Here is a 24580-nt window from a genome sequence, read left to right on the forward strand (position 1 = left end):
TGACCCCGCAGTCAAAGGCACTAATGCTTCTGAATACCAGTTGCTGGAAACCGCAGGAAGAAGGAGGGCTCTAGTGCTCAGAACCTGCTTGCTGCATCTGGTTGGCCACTGTGAGAACAGGACGCTGGACCAGATGAGCCATGGGCCCCGATCCAGCAGGCAGCTCTTATTTTTAAATAATAATAATAAATTTTATTTATACCCTGCCCTCCCCGGCCAGAGCCAGGCTCAGGGTGGCTAACACCACTAAAATTGCAATAAAAACATAACAGGAAAAAAACAAACCAATTTAAAATACAGGTTAAAATGCAATTTAAAATGCAGCCTCATTTTAAAAGTAGCCCATAGATCAAAACCAGAAGGGGAGGGAAACATAAGGGTCAGATTGAGTCCAAACCAAATGCCAGGCGGAACAGCTCTGTATTGCAGGCCCTGTGGAAAGATGTCAAGTCCTGCAGGGCCCTAGTCTCTTGTGACAGAGCATTCCACCAAGTTGGGGCCAGTACTGAAAAGGCAATGGCCCTAGTTGAGACCAATCTAACCACCTTACGACTTGGGACCTCCAAGGTGTTGTCATTTGTGGACCGAAAGGTCCTCCACGGGGTATACCAGGAGAGGCGGTCCGGTAGGTACGTGGGTCCTAGGCCGCATAGGGCTTTAAAGGTCAAAACTAGCACCTTAAACCTGATCCTGTACTCCACCAGGAGCCAGTGCAGCTGGTAAAACACTGGATGAATGTGATCCCGCAGCAAGGATCCCGTAAGGAGCCTCGCCACGGCATTCTGCACCCGCTGGAGTTTCTGGGTCAGCTTCAAGCGCAGCCCCGCATAGAGCGAATTACAATAATCAAACTTGGAGGTCACATTTTATTATTATTATCAGTGCTTTTTTCTTTAAAAAAATTTAGGGATACTTTCATCTTGCTGCTTCCCTTCCCCCTCGCCCCCTTCCTCCCTCCCAACTTCCGGATGAGGGACTCAAGGCGGCGGCGGCGCTGAGAGGACGGGAAGCCCCCTGGCAACAGCAGGTTCAGCTTGAGCAAGGAGGGGCGAGACAGCTGACATGTCAGTTCGTCTGTTGGTCAGTCGGGGCAACACAAAATGTTTAGGGGTCCCCCCAGAAAAAAGGACTGATTATAATTCATTATGGGACATGGGTGGCGCTGTGGTCTAAACCACAGAGCCTAGGGCTTGCCAATCAGAGGGTCAGCGGTTCGAAAGCACATCAAAGTACAAGTAGATAAATAGGTACCGCTCCGGCGGGAAGGTAAACGGCGTTTCCGTGCGCTGCTCTGGTTCGCCAGAAGCGGCTTAGTCATGCTGGCCACATGACCCAGAAGCTGTACGCCGGCTCCCTCGGCCAATAAAGTGAGATGAGCGCCACAACTCCAGAGTCGTCTGCGACTGGACCTAATTGGTCAGGGGTCACTTTAACTTTACCTTCTTATAATTCATTATCTTATATTTCACATGCTGTCAACTGCCCTGGCCTCCAAATAAAGAAACAAACAAACGTTGACCCCGACTTACGTCTCGTAGATGTGCCCGTTCTCCACCCTCTCCTCCACGTAGGCCAGGGCTCGGACATGCATCGGCGAGTGGGGGAACGCAGCGTGGATCCACGGCAGCCCAAAGATGGAGAGCCCTATGTTGATCAGAGCCACAAGGAGCAGGTCCCAGTGATAAGCTGTTCCTTTCACTAACCTGAAATAAACTCTTGTTAGTACAGTTGTAAATGCATGCTAGCCGGGAGATGGGAGCATGCAGACCCGAGTCAGAACAGCCCCGCCCCCAAATGCACAGCAAGCTTCTTGGGTCACACAGAGCATTATGCACTTGGGAAACAAGAGACTTAAGAGAATCACAGAAAAATATAATGGCCAGCTTGCTCACTGGGGCATGACGGTTTGAGCATCTTACACCAATCCTGGCCCAACTGCACTGACTGTCAATTAGTTTCTGGGCCCAATTCAAAGTGCTGGTTTTGACCTATACAGACTTAAGTGGCTCAGGACCGCAATACGTCAAGGACTGCCTCTTTCCATGTGAACCTACCCGGACCCTAAGATCATCTTCTGAGGCCCTCCTTTGTGTGCCGCCTCCTCGAGAGGTCCGGAGGGTGGCAACACAAGAACAGGGCCTTCTCTGCAGTGGCTCCCTGTTTGTGGAATGCTCTCCCCAGGGAAGTTCGCCTGGCGCAGCCTTCATTATACAACTTTATGTGCCAGGCAAAGAAGTTCCTCTTCCACCAGGCCTTTGGCTGCTTGACATCTAATGCCCTTTTAATGGTTTGTTTCTTTTCTTATTTTTATTATGTATTTTGTGCTTTTTATATTGTAATTTTATGTTGTGAACCACCATGATATTTATGGGTATAGGGCAGTATACACATTTTAGTAATAATAATAATAATAATAATAATAATAATAATAATAATAATACAGTGGTACATCGGGTTAAGTACTTAATTCGTTCCGGAGGTCTGTTCTTAACCTGAAACTGTTCTTAACCTGAAACACCACTTTAGCTAATGGGGCCTCCTGCTACTGCCGCACAGCCGGAGCACGATTTCTGTTCTCATCCTGGAGCAAAGTTCTTAACCCAAGGTACTATTTCTGGGTTAACGGAGTCCATAACCTGAAGCGTAAGTAACCTGAAGCGTATGTAACCCAAGGTATAATACTACTACTACTAATAATAATAGAATCAATGAGTTGTAAAGGACTGTGAGGAACAGTCTACTCCAACACTCTGCAATTTAGGAAACTTTCGCCCCATATGGGGCTCAAACCCTCAACCCTGAGGTTAAGAGCCTCATGCTCTACCAACTGAGCTAAACTTGCTCTTGGCCTCGCCTGCATTGGGCTCACAATGACCTCCGAGCTTGTTCACATTTAATAATACTGCCCCAAACATCTCTTTTAACATGAAGCCCAGACCACAAGTCAGAAAGGACTGCCTGGCTCCTTATAATGACAAGACAAACACTGTCAGGGTTTGAGTCCGAAGGCTGCATCTATTTACCTTTAGGAAAATGGAAGGAGCGTTTCCACCCGCATCATTCTGCCCCAACACTGAGGTCCAGCTCCGAGGGCCTTCTGGCGGTTCCCTCCCTGCGAGAAGCCAAGTTACAGGGAACCAGGCAGAGGGCCTTCTCGGTGGTGGCACCCACCCTGTGGAACGTCCTCCCATCAGATGTCAAAGAGAAAAACAACTACCAGACTTTTAGAAGACATCTGAAGGCAGCCCTGTTTAGGGAAGCTTTTAATGTTTAATAGGTTTTGTATTTTAATATTCTGTTGGAAGCTGCCCAGAGTGGCTGGGAAAACCCAGCCAGATGGGCGGGGCATAAGTAATAAATTATTATTATAAGAGGTATGACTGTATTATTATTAAAAAGAGAGAGCCTTGTATTCTGGCAAATTCTGGTGCTCATAGACACCATCTCTCTCTCTCTCTCAACCAATACAGAAAGAAAAAATTCAGAAAGCCTCCTGTTGAATTGGAGGAGGAAGAAAAAATAATGCCGTCTCCCACCAGCCGTCATCTGACACTCTGCTTGGTTCTAGTTAGCTCAGAAACATCAAAGGGAATTCTCAAGCGCTGCAGAGCCTGTGCATAAATCAGGGCTCTCTGCTAGATAAAAGCAAGAGCACGTTCCATTTCTTGGCCTACTTTCAGCTCACCCGCCTGCCGGGCGGCTCAGAGGGAGACACAAGCGCCGGGGGAACGAAGCAACGATGACGGCAGCAGCAGCGTGGGAGAGCAGCTCCGCAGCACAGATCCCTTTGAGGGCTGCGCTGCCTTGTAGACCAAAGAGAATGGTGGGAGGCATCTAGTTGGCCACTGTGAGCACAAGATCCTGGACCAGTTGGGCCACTGGCCTGATAGATCTGGCAGCCAGACTCTGTGCTGGTCTTGATCTCTGGCTGAAAGGGATTCTGGATACACCGGTCTCTTAATTCATATTCACAGCCTTTGGACAACGCTGCCTGGCATCTGGGGGACCAGAGCAGGATGAATCCGCAAGCACAAACAGACTGTAGGGGCTGGAGAGGTGTATTTACAGGACCGCCTTTCCTGGTCTGCCCCACAGAGGACCTTAAGGTCCACAAATAACCATAGTTTAGAGGTCCCGGGCCCTAAGGAAGTCAGACTATCCTCCATCAGGGCCAGGGCCTTTTCAGTGATGGCTCCGACCTGGTGGAATGCTCTGTCCCATGAGACTAGGGCCCTTCAGGATTTAACCTCCTTCCGTCGGGCCTGTAAGACAGAACTATTCCGCCTGGCTTTCAATTTGAATTCAGCCTGGTCTTTTATTTCCCTTCCCTTCCTTCCCCCTCCCCTTTTATGAAGATCACCCGCTCTGAGACCTCACAGCTAATTCTCCCCTGGCCTCCTCGCTGGCCCAAGTAGGAACAATTCAGCCAGCTAGCCCTGGGGATTATCTAATGCTTATTAGATGGATTTCCCCTAAATTGATTTCTGAACTTTGAATTTTATTGTTATTCATGTTTTTATACTGTATTTTACGCTGCTTTTACAATTAAGTGCTTTAAATTTGTTGTTAGCCACCCTGAGCCTGGTTTTTGAATTGGGAAGGGAGGGTTTAAATAAAAAAAAATTATTATTATTATTTATTATCATCAGACGAACACCCGCACCTGGAGGCAGGCACCATACAGGGAAAGGCTGAATTATGGCAACCGCCTGGAAAAACTTGCAGATTTCTGCAATGCACAGATTTGAAACATGTCTTTCAAATCTGAGCATCAGTGCTGGAGATCTGCAGTAACTCAGGCAACATATTCAGTGTGATTTCTAAACCGTTATTTGCCTGTGCCACTGAGCCGGAGCCCAAGATGCTTTTCTTCACTCTCTTTCCAGCTTAGCTTGGATAGCTCAATTGGTTAGAGAGTGGTGCTGATAACGCTAAGGTTGCAGGTTCGATCCCCATATGGGATAGCTGCATATTGCTGCATTGCAGGTGACTGGACTAGATGATCCTCAGGATCCCTTCCAACACTACAATTCCATGATTGTAAACTAAATCTGCCCCTTGCCCCATTGTGTTGCATTCCTCATATACCGCTTAGAGACAAATGTAATTAAGTAGGACATAAGTTGTCTGAATAAGTAAGAATTCAGCGAGATTTCTTTACAATAAAAGCAAAGATGCTGGAATTCTAATTCTAATAATAATAATAATTTATTAATTATACCCCACCCATCTGGCTGGGTTTCCCCAGCCACTCTGGGTGGCTTTCAACAAAATATTGAAGGTAAAGGTAAAGGGACCCCTGACCATTAGGTCTAGTCATGACAGACCCTGGGGTTGCGGCGCTCATCTCGCTTTACTGGCCAAGGGAGCCGGCATACAACTTCCGGGCCATGTGGCCAGCATTTCTAAGCCGCTTCTGGCGAACCAGAGCAGCACATGAAAATGCCGTTTACCTTCCCGCTGGAGCGGTACCTATTTATCTACTTGCACTTTGACGTGCTTTCAAACTGCTAGGTTGGCAGGAGCAGGGACTGAGCAATGGGAGCTCCCCCCGCCGCGGGGATTCGAACCGCTGACCTTCTGATCGGCAAGTCCTAGGCTCTGTGGTTTAATCCACAGTGCCACCCACGTCCCTCCAACAGAATATTAAAAACACATTAAAACATCAAACATTAAAAACTTCCCTAAACAGGGCTGCCTTCAGACGTCTTCCAAAAGTCATACAGTTATTTCTTTGACATCTGATGGGAGGGCATTCCACAGGGTGGGCGCCACCACCGAGAAGGCCCTCTGCCTGGTTCCCTGTAACTTGGCTTCTTGTATTAAGGGACCCACCAGAAGGCCCTCGGAGCTGGAACTCAGTGTCCGGGCAGAACGATGGGGGTGGAGACGCTCCACCAATGTCTAGTCCTCATTGTGAAGGAAGCAGAATTTGACGTGAGGCCTCCCAGCATGCCCCCTGCCCCTACCCCCACCCCACTGCCACCTTAAACGTGGAAGAATTATAACAGAACAGGTGAACACAAAACAGACACACACACAAAAATACCTGTTTTCCGGGGCATTTGTGAGTGATGCCACTATATTTTGCTCGATGAAGAAAAGCATGGAGAGCAAGAACCCCAAGCCCATCGCACTCATAACGGAGCCAATGGAGAGGTCTAGGAGGGGGGCCAACACGAACAAGCTCTCCGACGGGTTGTAATTAAACTTAGACACTGAAAGACACAAACAGGCAGCAAAGGTTTCTTCAGAAACTGCTTCCCGACTGCCACGGTTTTGCGGGCAAACTTAGGCTGCGGAAAGAAAGTGGACTCGCTGCTCTTGTGCAAGAAACCCATTTCCAAAGAAAGAAAAAGGAAGGGGGAGGCCTTTTTGCAGCAAGAACAGAGATGGGAAAATGCACTGAACAATGGAAGACAGTAATTAATTCTCCCAGGTCTGAAACAACAATGTCTATGAAAAGCTACACATGTGAAATGGATTTTATATTTATAAGATGTAACAGAGGCGCTTTATTCTAAGGAGAAAAAAATGTGGTCAGCTGCAAGAATGGACTAACGACAAGTGAAAGATCAGTTGGACATTAAATAAGAAATGATGTGTCTATGGGAGGAAACGATCAACATATGTTTGCAACAGGAGTGAGAAACCTGATTTTAAGAAATTGTATTAAATTAAAGTAATTTGGTTTGATTTGTAATCACTTGGAAAATTAATAAAAATAATCTGGGATAAAAAGGAAAATGCACTGGGAAGTGTGGAATAAACAATGATGTTGGGCAATGTCATATGCAACGTGAAGAACGAATGTTCAATAAACGTAATAGTTGCAAATTAGTTGTCATCCGTCTGTCAACGGAAGAGTGTGCTCTTGGGGTAATAAAAAGAGGTAACACACCTGTTCAAAATTTGTGCAAACAAATCGGGATGGCTCTACCACATTTGTTTGGAAAGTTGTGTGTTTGGTATACATTTGAACACTCTTGCGATATCACAACCAGTGGATACCATTTTGAAACAAGATGGTGGACGGGACCTTGCAAAACTGCCCTTTTGAGCCAGTGTGGTGTGGTGGTTAAGAGCGGTGGACTCATAATCTGGGGAACCGGGTTCGCTTCCCTGCTCCTCCACATGCAGCTGCTGGGTGACCTTGGGCCAGTCACACTTCTCCGAAGTCTCTCAGCCCCACTCACCTCACAGAGTGTTTGTTGTGGGGGAGGAAGGGAAAGGAGAATGTTAGCTGCTTTGAGACTCCTTAAAGGGAGTGAAAGGCAGGGTATCAAATCCAAACTCTTCTTCTTCTTCTTCTGATCTTCCTGAGCAACTAGGGGCAATGATTCAGTGGGTCACCTGGATACAGCTGGGGATGGGAAGTGCTAATTTTGGAAGAATCTGAACCAAGGGTCCATTCAACCCTGTTGGACGGAGGCAATTTTAGATGAGTAGGCAGGAATGAACTAGCTGCAGACTTCTGTAGTGTGAAATGCAGCCTTGCAAAGTCACTTGTTCAGTTTCGCTGCCCTGGAGGTGGGTGGTCCAAGCCTTCTCCTTTAGGACAAACCATTCTGGAATCCCAAGCGTGGTTTGACCTGCCTCTCATGCACAAATTTGGGCCACCAGCCATCCCATGTTTAGGGAAGTTTTTAATGTTTGATGTTTTATTGTGTTTTTAATATCCTGTTGGGAGCTGCCCAGAATGGCTGGGGAAAGAAGAGTGGGGTATAATTATTATTATTATTATGCCCCCAAAATGCACATTTGGTGCAATGCATGGGACATCTGCAATTTGGACTCCTGTACCGACAGAAGCTGTTCCCGTTATCATTTTACAGTAGACGTATAGCTGCAGAATATTGCAGTTTGCTCTGAAAATGACTTCTCCCTATGTAATTGTGACCCTTAGCCAAGATCTGTTCAAGATCCCTGGAGTTCCTTAGCAGTAGCACTGACTCTGGCATTCTTCCTTAAAGGTAAAGGTAAAGGGACCCCGGACTATTAGGTCCAGTTGTGACCGACTCTGGGGTTGCGGCGCTCATCTCGCTTTATTGGCCAAGGGAGCTGGCGTACAGCTTCCAGGTCATGTGGCCAGCATGACTAAGCTGCTTCTGGCGAACCAGAGCAGCGCATGGAAACACCGTTTACCTTCCGGCCGGAGCGGTACCTATTTATCTACTTGCACTTTGACCTGCTTTCAAACTGCTAGGTTGGCAGGAGCAGGGACCGAGCAACGGGAGCTCACCCCGTCGCAGGGATTTGAACCGCCGACCTTCTGATTGGCAAGCCCTAGGCTCTGTGGTTTAACCCACAGCACCACCCTGCATCTTCCTTACCCTCCCCTAAACCCCACCAGGACCTACAAGATCCATCTCCCTCCTTCTCTTAAGCTACACAGCCAAAGCAAGCCTGGACCAGCAAGGCTTGAAAGAGCATGTCCTCTAGTTCAGTGTTGTTGGACTACAACTCCCATCATCCTCAACCTTTTGTTTAAGAGAGCTAGGGATGAGGGGCGTCGTAGTCAAACAGCCAATGGCGACCCAAGCTTGAAGAAGACTGTGGACCAGAAATTGCAAGGTCAGTCTTCCCCGTTCTCCGTACGCAGCAGGAGAACAGCTGGCAGCTGTTGTTGTTATTGGGTGTGTGATGGCGTTTGTGTGTTTGCGCGCCTGGAAACCAGAGCGGCTGCACTCAGAAGATGGCCAACGGCTTCAGGCAAAACACCAGAGTTATATCTTTCATCCCTCCAGCGCTTGGGCCAGTTCCCATCTCAGCAGCTGAGGTGCACCTGAAGCTGTTGCTTTGCAAGCTGCGCAACGGGGATTTCCACAAAATACCCCGCATTAGTTTGCTTTCTGACAGGTGGCAAGGGAGCAATTGTCATTAAGGAAGTCAGGGCACAGGCATGCACACACGCAACCGAAAGCTGCCCACTTTCCAGTTCCGAATGGATGGAATGATGGTCCCCTGGGGGGGGGAGAGGGGGGGAGAGGAACCTTTCTTAATTCTCTTCCATTCATTTCCTCGCATTTCCCATGCGCGTCATCACTGGGGCAGGCGATTCCTGCCTTCCTGATGTGGAAAAGGTGACCCGCTTGGCCGAGAGGGACCTTGGATAATTTTTCAGGTTTCCTTGTGCATCTGATCGTCCTAGCAGATGTGCCAGGCCATCAGCACGTTTCAATTAGGAAAAATATTAAGTGGCGGACGGAGGGAAAAGCTCACAGGTCAAACCCATCACCAGAACATCTGTAGGTTTGCTGACAAGTCTTCCTGCCTTTGGCAATTAGGCGAGCCTTTTGTTCCCTTGCCAGAACCATATGGAGGATCAGGTATTTAATAATAATAATAATAAACAATGCAAAAAAACCCGACGTTTTAATTACGCTGAAATTAAATTACAGGCTGGAATAACTCGCAGGAACAAAACAAACCCTGCTGATACCATCTCGTCTGATTAGCTTGCCGCATGAATTAACGCAGACTGTGAACTTGGGAGCGTAATTATTTGGGTTGTGGGGAGTCACCTCTGGGGTTTGGGCGTCACAGTTCTGAGCTATACCTTCCTCAGGCATGTTTGCGATCCCATAAACCTCCCGGCTGCGAGGAGACCAAAGACTTACTTGTTATTTCCTTGAAGAAATAAGACCCCACGGCGGAAAAGGTTAGGACAGAAATGGGCAAGGCACAGTCGGACAGGATTTCGCGGACTCTGGCGTGCAAATAAGGGCTGCAAGGATAAATATATTACAAATACTCAAGTCAGGGCAAAGGAATACAGCATTTCTACTTCAGGGGCTTAAAATGGAAGGATGGTGGGGGGTTATATAGCACTGGTCCTACTCAGAGCAGACCCAGCTGGATAGCTTAGTGGGTTAGAGCATGGTGCTGCTGATCATCATCATCATCATCATCATCCCCCCTGAAATCTTTATGGACATAGGATGGATGAACCAATTTAGACTGCTTTTATTTCTAAGTTTGCATCTATATTTCTAGCAATGGGAGGAGTAAAATCAGTTTAACTAAGCAACACACAGCACATAATCCAAGTTAAAGATACCTGAAACACATATTTTATTTTTTTTAAAAAAGACCTGGAGATGCCAAGGATTGAACTTGCGAACTTCTGCATATTTAGGTATTCAATTTGTATACTATCCTTCTTCTGTAGATCTCAGGACGGTTCACAACATACAAAGCAGCATTTTATCATTGAGCCACAGGCCTTCCTCTTCAATCTAATGTACTGGGTTCTAAGATGTTTGCAACCCACCAAGTATTGGTACTATGTCTGGCTTTGCTATTCCATTTTTATTTTTATTTTTGATGCTCTAAAGGTAAAGGGACCCCTGACTATTAGGTCCAGTCGTGACTGACTCTGGGGTTGCGGCACTCATTCTGCTTTATTGGCCGAGGGAGCTGGCATACAGCTTCCGGGTCATGTGGCCAGCATGACGAAGCCACTTCTGGCGAACCACAGCAGCACACAGAAACACCGTTTACCTTCCCGCCAGAGTGGTACCTATTTATCTACTTGCACTTTGACATGCTTTCGAACTGGTAGGTTGGCAGGAGCAGGGACCGAGCAACGGGAGCTCACACTATCATGGGGATTTGAACCGCCAACCTTCTGATCGGCAAGCCCTAGGCTCTGTGGTTTAACGCACACCGCCACCCACGCCACACCGTTTTTTTTGTTTGCTTTGTTTGCTTTTTTTTTGCTGCTCTACAACTCCCGTAATTCCTCATCGCTGGTCATGCCGACTGGGGCCAGTGGGAGTTGGATGCCAGCAATACCCAGAGGGCCATGGGCTCCCCATCATCTTTGACGTACCTTTTCTTAAACTGATACAGCGTGTGACCGAGCCAAAGGGTTCCCAGCATCAGCATGAGACTAAGAACGGCTGTCTCTCGCCCATACTGCGTAGCAGCAGGGGGGGCGTCCGTCTGGTTCGCCAGTGCTGAGCGCTCAGCTGACATGTTCAAGAAGAAGGTGGTGTTATCAATCGGTGTGCTGTGCACTCTCGGGAAATGGTAGTACTTTGTAAAAACTAAAACAGAGAGGGAAAGAGAGAAGAAAAATGAGTGCATTTTAATAGAAGCCAGGCCTGTGGCACTCATAGGTGGGGCTGGGACAGGGACAGGGCAAAGAAGAACTTGTTTCTTATTCCAGAGGATCACACAATCTTGGTTTTCGAACATAATCTGTTCCGAAGACCATTCGACTTCCAAAATGTTTGAAAACCGAGGCCTGCTAATTCAATAGAGAAAATTGTGAAAAACAACAGATACACGCAGAGGAAGCCGTTAAACCTCTGAGGCACGTTCAAAAACAGAAGCATTTTCTTCCGGGTTTTTGGCGTTCGAAAACTGAAACGTTCGGCAATGGAGACGTCCAAAAACCAAGCTACCACTGTATTACCTTGTCTGCTCTTTTCAAGGAAAGGAAGACATCTTTGGTCGAACTACATGCTAGGCTCAGCACACAAGGTTTCTCTTTGTCAGGAGTGAGCCAGCAGTGAATCACCCAAACAAGCTGAGCTAAGTCTTTATTAGCAGAAAGCAGGATCTGCAGAGGGGTGTCATGCCTAATGAGCAGAGAGACTCAACGCCGGCAGGTCTTTCCACCATGAAGCAGTTGCTCAGACTGAAGTTCCCCACCTCCCCACAGCCGCCTAAGTCCCCTCCTCTCCAGGGTTTCCCCCCAAGCAATCTGAGACCGTGCCTGCATGACCCTAATTTCTCCTCTGCCTTCTTCATGCCTCTACTGGTCCTGGGAGACAAGGGGAGTTTGTCGCAGCAGGAGTAGGAAATAGCCACAACTCTTCACCAGCTGGACTCATCTCTGCCTCTTGGTCTTCGTCCTCCTCCACTTCAGTTTCTGATTCTGATTCTCCCTGCCACAGACTCTCCCAGACTGTGAAATATGATATTTGTCTCATATTTCAAAGGCTTTGCATCGGGTAAAGGTAAAGGGACAGGGACCCCTGACCCTTAGGTCCAGTCGTGACCGACTCTGGGGTTGCGCGCTCATCTCGCTCTATAGGCCGAGGGAGCCGGTGTTTGTCTGCAGACAGCTTCCGGGTCATGTGGCCAGCATGACTAAGCCGCTTCTGGCAAACCAGAGCAGCACATGGAAACGGTGTTTACCTTCCCGCCGGAGAGGTCCCTATTTATCTACTTGCACATGATGTGCTTTCGAACTGCTAGGTTGGCAGGAGCAGGGACCGAGCAATGGGAGCTCACACCGTCACGGGGATTTGAACTGCTGACTTTCTGATTGGCAAGCCCTAGGCTCTGTGGTTTAACCCACAGCGCCACCTGCTGTGGGAGCCTGACCTAAATCCAGAAGTGTCTAGTCTTGCTCGCTCAGAGACCTTTAAGACGCTCCATCTCTCTCACACATAAAACCACACAAAATATGGTGCTGGTTAGAATCACTGTTTACGCCAAGTCTGGGGTTCTGTCAGGTAGAGACAATTTTTCTGCCTGCTAGAGAGAGATTGTTCTTGCAGAAAGAAGGCAGAGTCGTGAAGGGAACAAGCTGACATAGGTCATGCACTGGTTGAAAGGGTATACAAAACAGGATGATTCCTCCAAGCCCAGCCTTTCAGCGAGTTAAAAGAGCTGCAGACCCTTTTAAGACATCATGAAGTTAAGGGGTAAAGATGCTCAGCAGCAAACAACAGGGCAGATGTGGTCTCATGCAAGAGCCAGCTAAGCACAGGTGTTTGCTAACCATTGTTCACCAGTTCCATGGTTGTTCCTTAGAAGCTCATGTACGTCATTTTAATAAATAACCTAAGATCTGATGTGTGCAACTTTGAAATGCCACGGGCTATATACGTCTGTAGAAAATGGCTGATCTTTACATCATTTTCCTATTCTTCGGATGAACAAAGCCAACTTTTGCTGATAACTCCTAGAGTCTCTGCTCCTTTGTCTGTGCACATGAAACGGTGATTCCCTAATTTTTCTATATGATTTGTGTTGCATTTGTGATGTTCTATGACAGGGGCAGACAACCTAAGGCCCGTGGGCCGGATGCGGCCCAATCGCCTTCTCAATCCAGCCCTCGGACGGTCCAGGAATCAGCGTGTTTTTACATGAGTAGAATGTGTCCTTTTATTTAAAATGCCTCTTTGGGTTATTTGTGGGGCATAGGAATTTGTTCATCCACACCCCCCCAAAAAAATATAGTCCGGCCCACCACATGGTCTGAGGGATGATGGACCGGCCCCCTGCTGAAAAAGTTTGCTGATCCCTGTTCTATGAAGTTCCATCATGTTACTGTCTTTTATTGTTCATAAGGTGCTTTGCAATTCATTTCACTGAAAAGCGGCATAAAAATATAATAAATTATTTCCTTTAAGCGCCAGGCAAAAACATTCCTCTTCTCCCAGGTTTTTGGCTAATTAGCCAATCTATGGCCTTTTAAATTCTGTGGTGGGGAAGGTTTTTGTTTGTTATTATGGTATGGTTTTTGTGTTTTTATACTTTAAACCAGCCTGTGATCATTGGATGAAGGGTGGCATAGAAATTTAATAAATACATAATAAAAAAAAATGATAATAATAATAAGGAGGGGAACTTGTGGCTGCCGGCTGGAATGCTCAAGGGAACCCAAGGCCACAGCCCCCGGCCCTTTTTGCAACCTTTTCTTCCAAGATTTGCATCTCCGTCCCTATCCATGCTCACTTGGAGCTTCCATTGACACCAGCAGAACTTTGTTCTGCTGGGCGGGGGAACACGGTCGTCCAAGCTGAAGGCCACATTGCTATCTGGGCAAGAGTAAGAGCTATGCCCATTGCCACGCCCACTTCTGCTCCTGGCCCCACCCACTGCCATGTGGCCCCTCAAAGGTTGCTTACAAGGAAGGTGGCCCTCAGGCTGAAGCCCCCCCCCCCCACTGCTGATCTCTGGCACTACAAGCATGGGGGATAGCTCAGTCGGTAGGGACTGAGACTCTTAATATCCAGGTTGTGGGTTTGAGCCCCGTGTGGGGTGAAAAAATTCTGAATTATAGGGTATATGACCCTTGTGGCCCTCCCAACTATCCTAAGCACACTCCTGCTCCCATTTCCTGGTTCGTGATAACTGACTGGCAGGTTATCTCCCCAAGCCTGCCGCGTAATTAGGAATTTAGTATTTAATATTCAACTGCCGCTTATTTAGCAACTTTCGGCTGATGCGGCCCAGGAGGGCAGCTGAAGGGATCCCTCTCTGCACGAAAATTGATTAACAGATTGCCCTTTAAATAACACAAAAGGCGTCTCCTGACTAAAGCAGAGCTGTCGCAGCTTCGGGGAGTTATTTAAGGTCCCTCTGATGTTGTTTGCTTCAGCTGCTGCCTGGCTGTTTCCTGCAAAGTGCAGAAGTCAAGATCAAACAGGAGTGCAGCTTAGGTGGCTAAGCCACAACTTTGGAAAACAAAGTGTCATTAAGCTGGTGAGAAGAATGTGGGGCTTGAATGTGATGAGATTTTAAAAAGAGAGGGAGGGGGAAACCTCCCACGCCCCTTTCCTGCAGAGCCGCTGGACCAACGGAGCTTTAGAAATTAAGAGAGATATTCAACTGATCTTCCCGTTGGAAGGAAATGGGTCATACACAGGGATGGAAAAGGACACGGCCTCCCCCCTCCAAGCCCCCAGCAAGCGAGTTCCGAAAAAAACAAGCGGGGGGTTAATGAGGGCTAGAGATTCTGGTTATTCCATACATCTGCAGACCACAGAGGCAGAGGAAAACAACTCACTTCTTGCACTCATTTGTGGGCAGAGGAAATTGTGAACATTCATGCCTTACATTCGAAGCACTTTCACCCCACTTTAAGCGGTCATGGTTTCCACCCAAAGAATTCTGGGAGTCGTAGCTTGTTTCTAAACCCCCCCCCCCAATGCAAAATTATAACAGAAATTACAAACACTGAATCAAAAATAATACCATACAAACAAGGGGGGGGGGGAGGATACAAAAAAAGGAAAACAAAAACAAACAAAAAAGAACAATTTTTTTTCAAATTTTCTCTGATTGTGTAACATGCCGTAAATTTAATATCACATTTCCATAATTTCTCCGAATTGCGTCACCTATATCGCATGCCCAATTAGTCATAACTTATTTTACTTCTTCATCCTTTAACTCACATTCTAATAATAAATTATACATTTTGGATATACTCTTTTTCGAGTTTTGTAATAATAGTTTTTGTAATTTTGATTCTTAATTTCAAATCCTATTGCTTTATCCTGATTAAATATTTGGGCAAGTCGTAGCTTGTTAAGGGTGCTGGGAGTTGAGGAGACCCCCATTTCCCCTCCCAAAACTACAGTTCCCAGGTTGATTTGATGATCAATCCCTCTTCACAGGGAGCTCTGAGAACTGTAGTTCCGTGAGTGGAACAGGGGGGTCTCCTAACAACTCCCAGCACCCTTAACAGACTACATCTCCCAGGATTCTTTGAGGGAAACCACCACTGTTTAAAGTGGTGTCACAGAGCTTTAAATTTATGGCATGAATGTGTCCAGAGGCAGCTTTCTGCCGGCCCGGCGCACCCTAAATGTTCTGGGCCTCAGCCTCTCAACCAGCAACCACTATGAGAGGCCTCCAAATCAAACTTGCTTTTTAAGGTTAGGAGTCCAATCGTTCAGCAGATCTGCGGTATGATCTGTGCTGATTTTACCCTTTGGAATCACAGCACAAAAACAAGGCACGAATGAAGGTCCTCAGTTCCAAACACTTTCCACACCTCGTTCTACAAAGCCCTTTTTGCATGACTAAAGAACAGAATCACTGCAGATGGGGACAGCAGTCACGAAATTAAAAGACGCCTGCTTCTTGGGAGAAAAGCAATGACAAACCTAGACAGCATCTTAAAAAGCAGAGACATCACCTTGCCCACAAAGGTCCGTATAGTTAAAGCTATACGGTAGTGATGTATGGAAGTGAGAGCTGGACCATAAAGAAGGCAGATCGCCGAAGAATTGATGCTTTTGAATTATGGTGCTGGAGAAGACTCTTGAGAGTCCCATGGACTGCAAGAAGATCAAACCTCTCCATTCTGAAGGAAATCAGCCCTGAGTGCTCACTGGAAGGACAGATCCTGAAGCTGAGGCTCCAGTACTTTGGCCACCTCATGAGAAGAGAAGACTCCCTGGAAAAGACCCTGATGTTGGGGGAAATGGAGGGCACAAGGAGAAGGGGACGACGGAGGATGAGATGATTGGACAGTGTTCTGGAAGCTACCAGCATGAGTTTGACCAAACTGCAGGAGGCAGTGGAAGACAGGAGTGCCTGGCGTGCTCTGGTCCAGGGGGTCACCAAGAGTCGGACACGACTAAACAACAACAACAAAAGAACAGAAGGCTGCAAGAACACAACTCCTCATGGTTTCCACAACCAACAACAAAGAGAGTCACCTGCTGCCTGGCTTACCTTTTGTTATGCCCTTGAGAGCATCAAGGACAAATGTGATGGAGATAAAAAGTGCAATGATTTCTTCCGTCGACCTGAAAAGAAATTCCATGTGGGTCATCGCATGTGAGTTACAAGGTCTTATTCGGATCAGCGTTTTAAAATATATTTTAAGGAAAAAGCAAGGCGTGAGAACCCTACGCCAAAGGATAAATGGACATAAATCTGGTATCAGGAATCACAAGACAGAGAAACCAGTAGGAGAACAATCTCCCAGGACATTCTATACAAGATCTCAAAGTAGCTGTCTTATTACAGAAGAATTCAGAAATAGGCTGGAAAGAGAAGTTGCTGAGTTGCAACTTATTACCAAACTTAAAACCATGGAGAGACCTGGTCTGAATAGAGACATTGGATTCTTATCTCATTATACATGATAAAGCTATTTTTAGCCATCTCACCCCTTGCTTTTTCCTGTAAGACCAAATGCAGTCATCAACAGGTTTACCACACCTATCAGCCAATCATTCATTCCCACCACCCTTCTGAGTAATACCCCTCCCCACCTTCTCACTATATAGAAGGGTCTGGTGACTTCTGTTTCAGTGTATCTGAAGAAGTGTGCATGAACACGAAAGCTCATACCCAGAACAAACTTAGTTGGTCTCTAAGGTGCTACTGGATTTTTTTTTTAAAAAAAAAAATTCCATGTTGGTGACACACTTTTTTGATATGCATCCTTTCGTGACACAGTAATTCAATTTTACTAGCAAACGGGAGGTTAAATGAACCCCTTTCCAGCCCTGTGAGGAGCACAGGGAGCGTTCGTGTGACACACCTACACACTGAAGTGTCGCGAAACACAGTTTGGAAAGCTCTGGACTAGATGATCCTCAGGGTCCCTTCCAAGTCTATGATCCTATGGTGGCAATTTCCCGCCTACCAAAGTGGTGGAGATAATGTGAGGAGTTACCTTTTGAAGAGCTTCATTACAAGACTGAAATTGAAAAGGGAGTAGAGCATCAGGAAGAAACTGTTCCAGAGTCCCACCCAGGCGTAGAAAGCGCGAAATTCCAAGTTGTAGTCAGTGCAGATCCCTTTGATCACTGAAAACGAAAAGAGCATCATCACACAAAGACAGAAATGACAAAGACAGAAATGTACCAATGGCAGCCTCAGCTACCCAAATACAACAACCAGCCACGTACAAGAATTAGGTTTCTGTGTTTTTATATTGTAAACAACCTTGTGATCCTTGGAAAACAGGCAGTATATAAATATAGTCAATAATAATAATTATATACAAGTAATATTCTACGCCTAAAGTAACCAGCACATAAACAATTGGATGCAACAACGGATGCAGTTGCACAAAGAAGGCATGTGCATGAATATAGTTATTAAATCATGCTGCAGAACTGTAGTGCCACATGGGGCTTGATTTGTTTATACATACAGTGGTGCCTCGCAAGACGAAATTAATTCGTTCCGCGAGTCTCTTCGTCTTGCGGTTTTTTCGTCTTGCGAAGCACCCCTATTAGCGGCTTAGCGCTATTAGCGGCTTAGCAGCTATTAGCGGCTTAGTGGCAAAGTGGCTATTAGCGGCTTAGCAGCTTAGAAAAAGGGGGGGAAAGGGAAAAAACTCGCAAGACTCGCAAGACGTTTTCGTCTTGCGAAGCAAGCCCATAGGGAAATTTGTCTTGCGAAGCGCCTCGAAAAACGGAAAACGGAGTTTTTCGTCTTGCGAGGCATTCGTCTTGCGGGGCACCACTGTATTGTAAACATGCAATAATAACAACAACAACAATGACAACAATAACTGTGGTGGGATAGTGTGCTGCTTGTGCATAAAAGCTTGATCCCTCTGGGGTTTGGCTGGTCATCCAAACCGATGCACTAACGGAGCCCCCAAAGCATGACTCCGTCAGTCGCTGGTAGAATCTGACAGTGGGCGTCTACGGAATTTACGCCAACATAAAAGCTCTTTGACAGACATGCGCTTTCGAGACTCTCTGCGTGACAGTTTCCGGCGAAGGGTGGGCGTTCCCAACGGGGGTCCCGTTACCTCTCCACTACTCTCACTGGAAGCATCCCAGAGCCTCCCCTCCGCTGTGACTCCTGCACTCCCCCTGCTGGTTCCCTCTTCTACTGCAGATTCTCTCCTATTCTCCTGTAGCCTGTCCACTACCTGTCTCTCCGATGGCAGTTCCCTGACATCCACCTCCCCCCCAGGGCCCCCTTCACCCCCTCCCGCCTCCTCTCCCACTGGCGGTGAGGGCGGAAAGCCCCTGAAGGAACTCTCCTCGTCGTCCGAGGATTCTAACACTTCCAGCCACGGCGTACCGTCTCTCTCCCCGTCTTCCTCTTCTTCGTCGGAGTCGGCTTCTTCACCCACCCCTGACTCTGGGAACCCTTCAAACTCTCCTTCCTCATCGGTGGTCCCAAAGTGTTCCCTTCTAAATCGAGCCACGGGTTGCGGTTTTCTTGGGAAACGCTGATGAAATGTTTCTATTAAAACCTCGTCATTGACTACCTCTGCTGGTACCCAAGTGTTTTCCGACTCTGCTTCCCCCTCCCATGGCCTTTCGGGCGTGGGTAAGGGTTGTAATAGCCCCGCTGGCGCCACCCTCTCTCCTTTCGCTCGCTGGCACCTGTCGCAACCCCTGACATATTCCCGTACGTCCTCCCTCACCTTGGGCCACCAAAACTCCCTGGTAACCAACCACATGGTTTTGTGCTGTCCAAAATGTCCCGCTGTGGGGCTGTCATGCAACTGCTTGAGTACTCTGCCCCTCAGTTCCCCGTCGGGTATGTACAGTGCCCCTTTGTAATACAACGCCCCGTTCTTTTCTTCGAACCCCCCTGTGTTCTCCTCTGTCCTCCGGAGCTCTCTGAGTTTCTCTTGGGCGTATTCATCGTTCTCCGTACCCTCTATCAGTTCCCTCTGCCCCACCAATGCCGCCCCACACACCCAGCGGTCTTCAGGGATTACATGCCTTGCCTCAGGCGCTCCCTCCCCCTCTAAGTACTCAGGTTTCCTGGAAAGAGCGTCCGCCCTCACGTTCTCGGAGCCGGGCACGTAACGAATCTCAAAGTGGAATTTGGAGAACTCCTGGGCCCATCTCACTTGTCTCTGGTTCAGCACTCGGGCTGTTCTCCAGTATTCCAGATTTTTGTGGTCAGTTCGGACTTGAACCTTGTGCTGCGCCCCAATCAGCAAGTGCCGCCATTTCCGGAATGCTTCATGAATGGCGAGCAGTTCTCGGTCGTACACTGTGTAGTTCCTCTCTGATTTGTTCAACTTCCGCGAGAAGAATGCACACGGTCTCCATTCAGACGTATCTTTTCCCGGCTGGAGAAGAACGGCCCCCACCGCTCGGTCTGACGCGTCAGTCTCCACTCTCATTGGTTGTTGTAGATCCACGTGCAAGAGTTGCTCTTCCGACGCAAACGCCTGCTTTAAGCGTTCGAACGCTTGTTGCGCTTCTCCCGTCCAAACAAATTTCTTTTTGCTACTAAGACAATCCGTGATGGGCGCTGTTAAATGGGCAAAGTTTTTGATGAACTTCCTATAGAAGTTTCCGAAGCCCAGGAACCTTTGCACGTCCTTCTTGGTTTTTGGTGTTTTCCATTCCAGTACCGCTTGAACCTTGCTGGGATCCATGGCCAATCCCTTGTCAGACAACCGGTACCCCAGGAATTCCACCTCCTTGGTATGAAACTGACACTTCTCCAGTTTCACCCACAGCCGGTTTTCTCGCAGCTTGCTCAGTACCTCTCTTACATCTCGCACATGCTGCTCCTCATTGTCTGAGTACACCAGGACGTCATCTAAGAACGCTACGCAGTTCTTGTAGAGCAGTGGCCCCAGGACGTGATTCATGAATGATTGAAAGCAGGCGGAGCCCGCTTGTAATCCGAAAGGCATAACGAGGTACTCAAAGGCCCCCAAGGGGGTGAACATAGTGGTCTTCCACTCATCCCCCTTTCTCACACGTATCAAGTTATATGCCCCCCTAAGGTCCAGCTTGGTAAAAATTTTCCCTTTTCTCACCCGTGTTAGAATGTCATCAATTCTGGGCATAGGGAAAGTCACTGGTTCTGACACTGCATTTAGGGCCCTGAAATCACATACAAGCCTGGGCTTGCCTGTGTTTTTTTTGTCCACAAAGAACACTGGGCTGCCCCCCACCGCTCGTGACTCTCTGATGAAACCTCGCTTGAGATTCTTGTCAATGAACTCCCTTAACTCCTGCATCTCACTGTCTGACATTGCATACAGCTTGCCCACTGGCAATTGTGCTCCTGGGAGTAAGGTAATTTGACAATCAAAGGGTCTGTGCGGGGGCAGTTTATCTGCTTCTTTTTCGCTGAATACGTCAAGCAAGTCAGCGTATTGTGGTGGCACCCTCCCTTTGTCCATCACTTCCATCCCTGCTAGAGTGCCCCTGGCGCCTGCCTGAGCCTCTCCCTCCTTGCAGTGTTCTAGGCAATGTGCTGATCCAAAGGAAACCACTCTCTGATGCCAGCCTACTAGCGGATCGTGTAGCGCCAGCCAGCTCATACCCAAGATAATAGGAGCTCCTCCCAAGGTGGCTACGTTAAACGCTATCAGTTCGGTGTGTCGTGCCACCCTCATTATCATTGGTACAGTCTGTTGGCTCACTTCTCCTCCCAACAGCTCCCTCCCATCAATCGTGGTAACCTGCAAAGGCTTACTCAATGGGATAGTCTGTATTTGGTGTGCAGCTGCAAACTCTTTGCTCATGAAATTACATGAGCTACCTGAATCCAATAGCGCCTTTATCTTCAGTGGGTGTCCGTTTGCCAGTTCCAGCAACACCTCTATCACAAGCGCTGGTCTTGGAGGTTCCGGCGTGGGCACATTCATTACTCCCTGGCCTGGCTGCTGTGCCCTGATGTTGGCAACCAGGCGTTGGCTTTTACTGGCTCCGTGATTTCTTCTTCCTCCTTCCCCCCAACAGTTCCCGCCATCCCTTGCCATTCCTTCCTTTGCGGACAGACTCTGGCAAAGTGACCTGGCTGTTGGCAGAGATAGCATCTCTTGCCGCTCTTTCCCTCCTTCTTCCGCCCTTCACTGGTGTTTGAAACTGCGCGCGCGCGCGCTGTTCCAAGTTCCATCGGCTCTGCTGGCGGGAAAGGCTGCTCCGGAATCTCTGGAATGCGGAAGTCCTTCCAACGTTCCCCCTTTCCTTCCCGCTTTTCCATAGCTCTAGCTTCCTGGCGTGCCCCAATGGACAGCGCTGATTTAGTCAGCTGATCCATAGACTCCGCCCTAGGCGCCCGGGAAAGTTCATCTTTCACTGCCGGAGAGAGACCTTCTTCAAACAGCATTTGAATAGGTTCACTAGCAAGGTCCCACCCAAGTCTATGAATCAGCATGGTGAACTCAGTCCAGTACTCACGTACAGATCGGCTCCCCTGTTTACACGCCATTAACTGCCTGCGCACCACTCCCTGCTCGATCTCGCTGGAAAACATCAAGTCCATGGCGCGGAAAAACTTCATTGTGTCCTTTAAGATTTCATTATTGGCTGCCATCAGGGGCCGAACCCAGTCCCTCGCCCCTCCCTCTAGATGGCCAATCACGTACGCCACTCTAGAGTTCTCGTCGGGGAAGTCATCAAACAGTAGATTGAGTGCATATTGCATCTCTGTCCTAAAGGCTTGATAGTTCCGGGGATCCCCCCCAAATTTCTGCACCAGTCCAGGCACCCGTCTGGCAAGTGGGGTGGTCTTCCCCTTATCTGCATCTTGAGCCCTCCTCTCCTCGAGCCTCGCCGTTTGCAGTGCCAGCTGGACCTCCAACGCCCTGTACCTTTGTTCCAGGCTTGGATCTGCGCCAGCTCCCGCTCCTGCTCCTCCGGTTCCGGATGGTTCGCTCATGATGCCTTCTGCTTGCACAAGCTGCTTTCAAAGACTGTCAGATTGCTGTGGTGGGATAGTGTGCTGCTTGTGCATAAAAGCTTGATCCCTCTGGGGTTTGGCTGGTCATCCAAACCGATGCACTAACGGAGCCCCCAAAGCATGACTCCGTCAGTCGCTGGTAGAATCTGACAGTGGGCGTCTACGGAATTTACGCCAACATAAAAGCTCTTTGACAGACATGCGCTTTCGAGACTCTCTGCGTGACAGTTTCCGGCGAAGGGTGGGCGTTCCCAACGGGGGTCCCGTTACCTCTCCACTACTCTCACTGGAAGCATCCCAGAGCCTCCCCTCCGCTGTGACTCCTGCACTCCCCCTGCTGGTTCCCTCTTCTACTGCAGATTCTCTCCTATTCTCCTGTAGCCTGTCCACTACCTGTCTCTCCGATGGCAGTTCCCTGACAATAACTACAACTACTACTTTTCTTTTATACTTTTATACTTTTATACTTATTTTCTTTTAACTTATTTTCCAGACCTCCTGATACCTCCCTTTCTTGTATTCCAATTCAAATTGTTAGTTCAGCAAATCCTCACCATTAGTTTTTTACTTATTTCTAAACCTTTTTTTTTTTCATATCTCTTAAGCATTACAGCTGGAAACCACTTAATTTCTGTCCAACATCATTCTAACATTCTTTAATTTTACAATATTTTCCAGCCACTCTGGACGGCTCCCAAGAGAATATTAAAAAACACGCTAAAACATCCAACATTTTAAAACTTCCCTAAACGGGGCTGCCTTCAGATGCAACACAAGCAGCTGGCGCGACAAACTCACCATTGATGTAGAGCGCTAAAGGAGCCGTCGTCAACAGCACCACAAGCGGCTGGCCTGAGAACAGCGCATAGAGAAGACCACCAATGCACTGGCCAACGATGGTTTTCTGCACATCTGAAAAGTTAGGAGGGGGGGGGGAGATGAATTTGCAAGAATCATGTGGCTGTCGAAGCAAGCTTGCGTTAAATGATGGCACCACTGATGGTGCAAAGAGCACAGTGCACTATGCACACTGGTGCAACAGACATGCTCAAAGCATTAGCTAGGAGCGGAGCTGTGGGAGCATGGACTGTCACACTGGACACAGTTGTGTAGATGCCTGCACCTTTTTTGGTGCAAAAGCAAAACAGTTAAGTCTCTCCTCCTCCTTGTAACAGTCTTCTCCTTTGTACTGTAGCCGCAGTGCCTGCACTGCATATATCTTTTAAAAAAGTATCCTAACAAAGTACAGTGAAACTGGATGCAGTGCTAAGCACCAACTTCAGATTTTCAGCTTTCAAGAAAGCTCACAGTCCATTTGACAGTGAAGAACCACATGCAAACAATGAGTGTGGAAATCTGAGGAACTGGCAGGGTAGGGTCTGGGTCTAATTTCCAGGGGTTGGGGGCAAGTCTTTGATACCCCTCCTTCTGATTGGCAAAGCCAGAATAAATAACATTAATAAACACGGCTTCCTTTCAGACAAGCAGTCAAGGCAGTTTTACTCCAGTAAGCTCTTTTAAGGCACTGTTGACTTTTCGCCCTTTTTCAATTGCGCTGGATATTTTCCAATAATAATAATAATTTTTTATTATCATGCATTGCTTTCAGTTTCTGCAAGCCACCGTGAACTGGAAAAAGCAGACTATAAACGCTGAAATGAAACATGTGTTATGCAAAGCTATAGTGAACCTGCAAATTTGCTCCATTTGTACTTTTTCATTAGAGCAAGCCAATGGGCTTTACTTCTGACATACCACCGGGTGAATGCGTCATGCACTCTACTGGCTCTCAAACCAGTTCTGGGCGATATACCAATACATTGCCCAGGCCGAGTGTGTGTGTCTGTGAACTACTAGTCTAATCTAAGCAGTAAGCTTATCTTGGGACGCAGGTGGTGCTGTGGGTTAAACCACAGAGCCTAGGACTTGCCGATCAGAAGGTCAGCGGTTCGAATCCCCGTGACGGGGTGAGCTCCCGTTGCTCGGTCCCTGCTCCTGCCAACCTAGCAGTCTGAAAGCACATCAAAGTGCAAGTAGATAAATAGGTACTGCTCCGGCGGGAAGGTAAACGGCATTTCCGTGCGCTGCTCTGGTTTGCCAGAAGCGGCCTAGTCATGCTGGCCACATGACCCGGAAGCTGTACGCCGGCTCCCTCGGCCAATAAAGCGAGATGAGCGCCGCAACCGCAGAGTCGGTCACGACTGGACCTAATGGTCAGGGGTCCCTTTACCTTTACCTTTAA

General features: G+C 47.9%; 1 protein-coding gene across 6 annotated transcripts in view; it reads right to left on the reverse strand.

The window, feature by feature from the left end:
• SLC4A11 (solute carrier family 4 member 11) overlaps positions 1 to 24580 on the reverse strand; it is a 252993-nt gene that overhangs the window by 23213 nt on the left and 205200 nt on the right. For all 6 annotated transcript variants that reach the window (XM_081876743.1, XM_081876742.1, XM_081876739.1 and 3 more), the window contains 7 exons: positions 23137 to 23250; positions 17384 to 17516; positions 16432 to 16505; positions 10835 to 11051; positions 9621 to 9727; positions 6050 to 6218; positions 1530 to 1703 (listed from right to left, as the gene is read on the reverse strand). In XM_081876743.1, the coding sequence (XP_081732869.1) occupies positions 1530 to 1703; positions 6050 to 6218; positions 9621 to 9727; positions 10835 to 11051; positions 16432 to 16505; positions 17384 to 17516; positions 23137 to 23250 (988 nt within the window). The remainder of the gene's footprint in view (positions 1 to 1529; positions 1704 to 6049; positions 6219 to 9620; positions 9728 to 10834; positions 11052 to 16431; positions 16506 to 17383; positions 17517 to 23136; positions 23251 to 24580) is intronic.

This window comes from Podarcis erhardii (genome assembly GCF_964252035.2).
Source record: "Podarcis erhardii genome assembly, chromosome: 9".
Classification (NCBI taxonomy): Eukaryota; Metazoa; Chordata; class Lepidosauria; order Squamata; family Lacertidae; genus Podarcis; species Podarcis erhardii.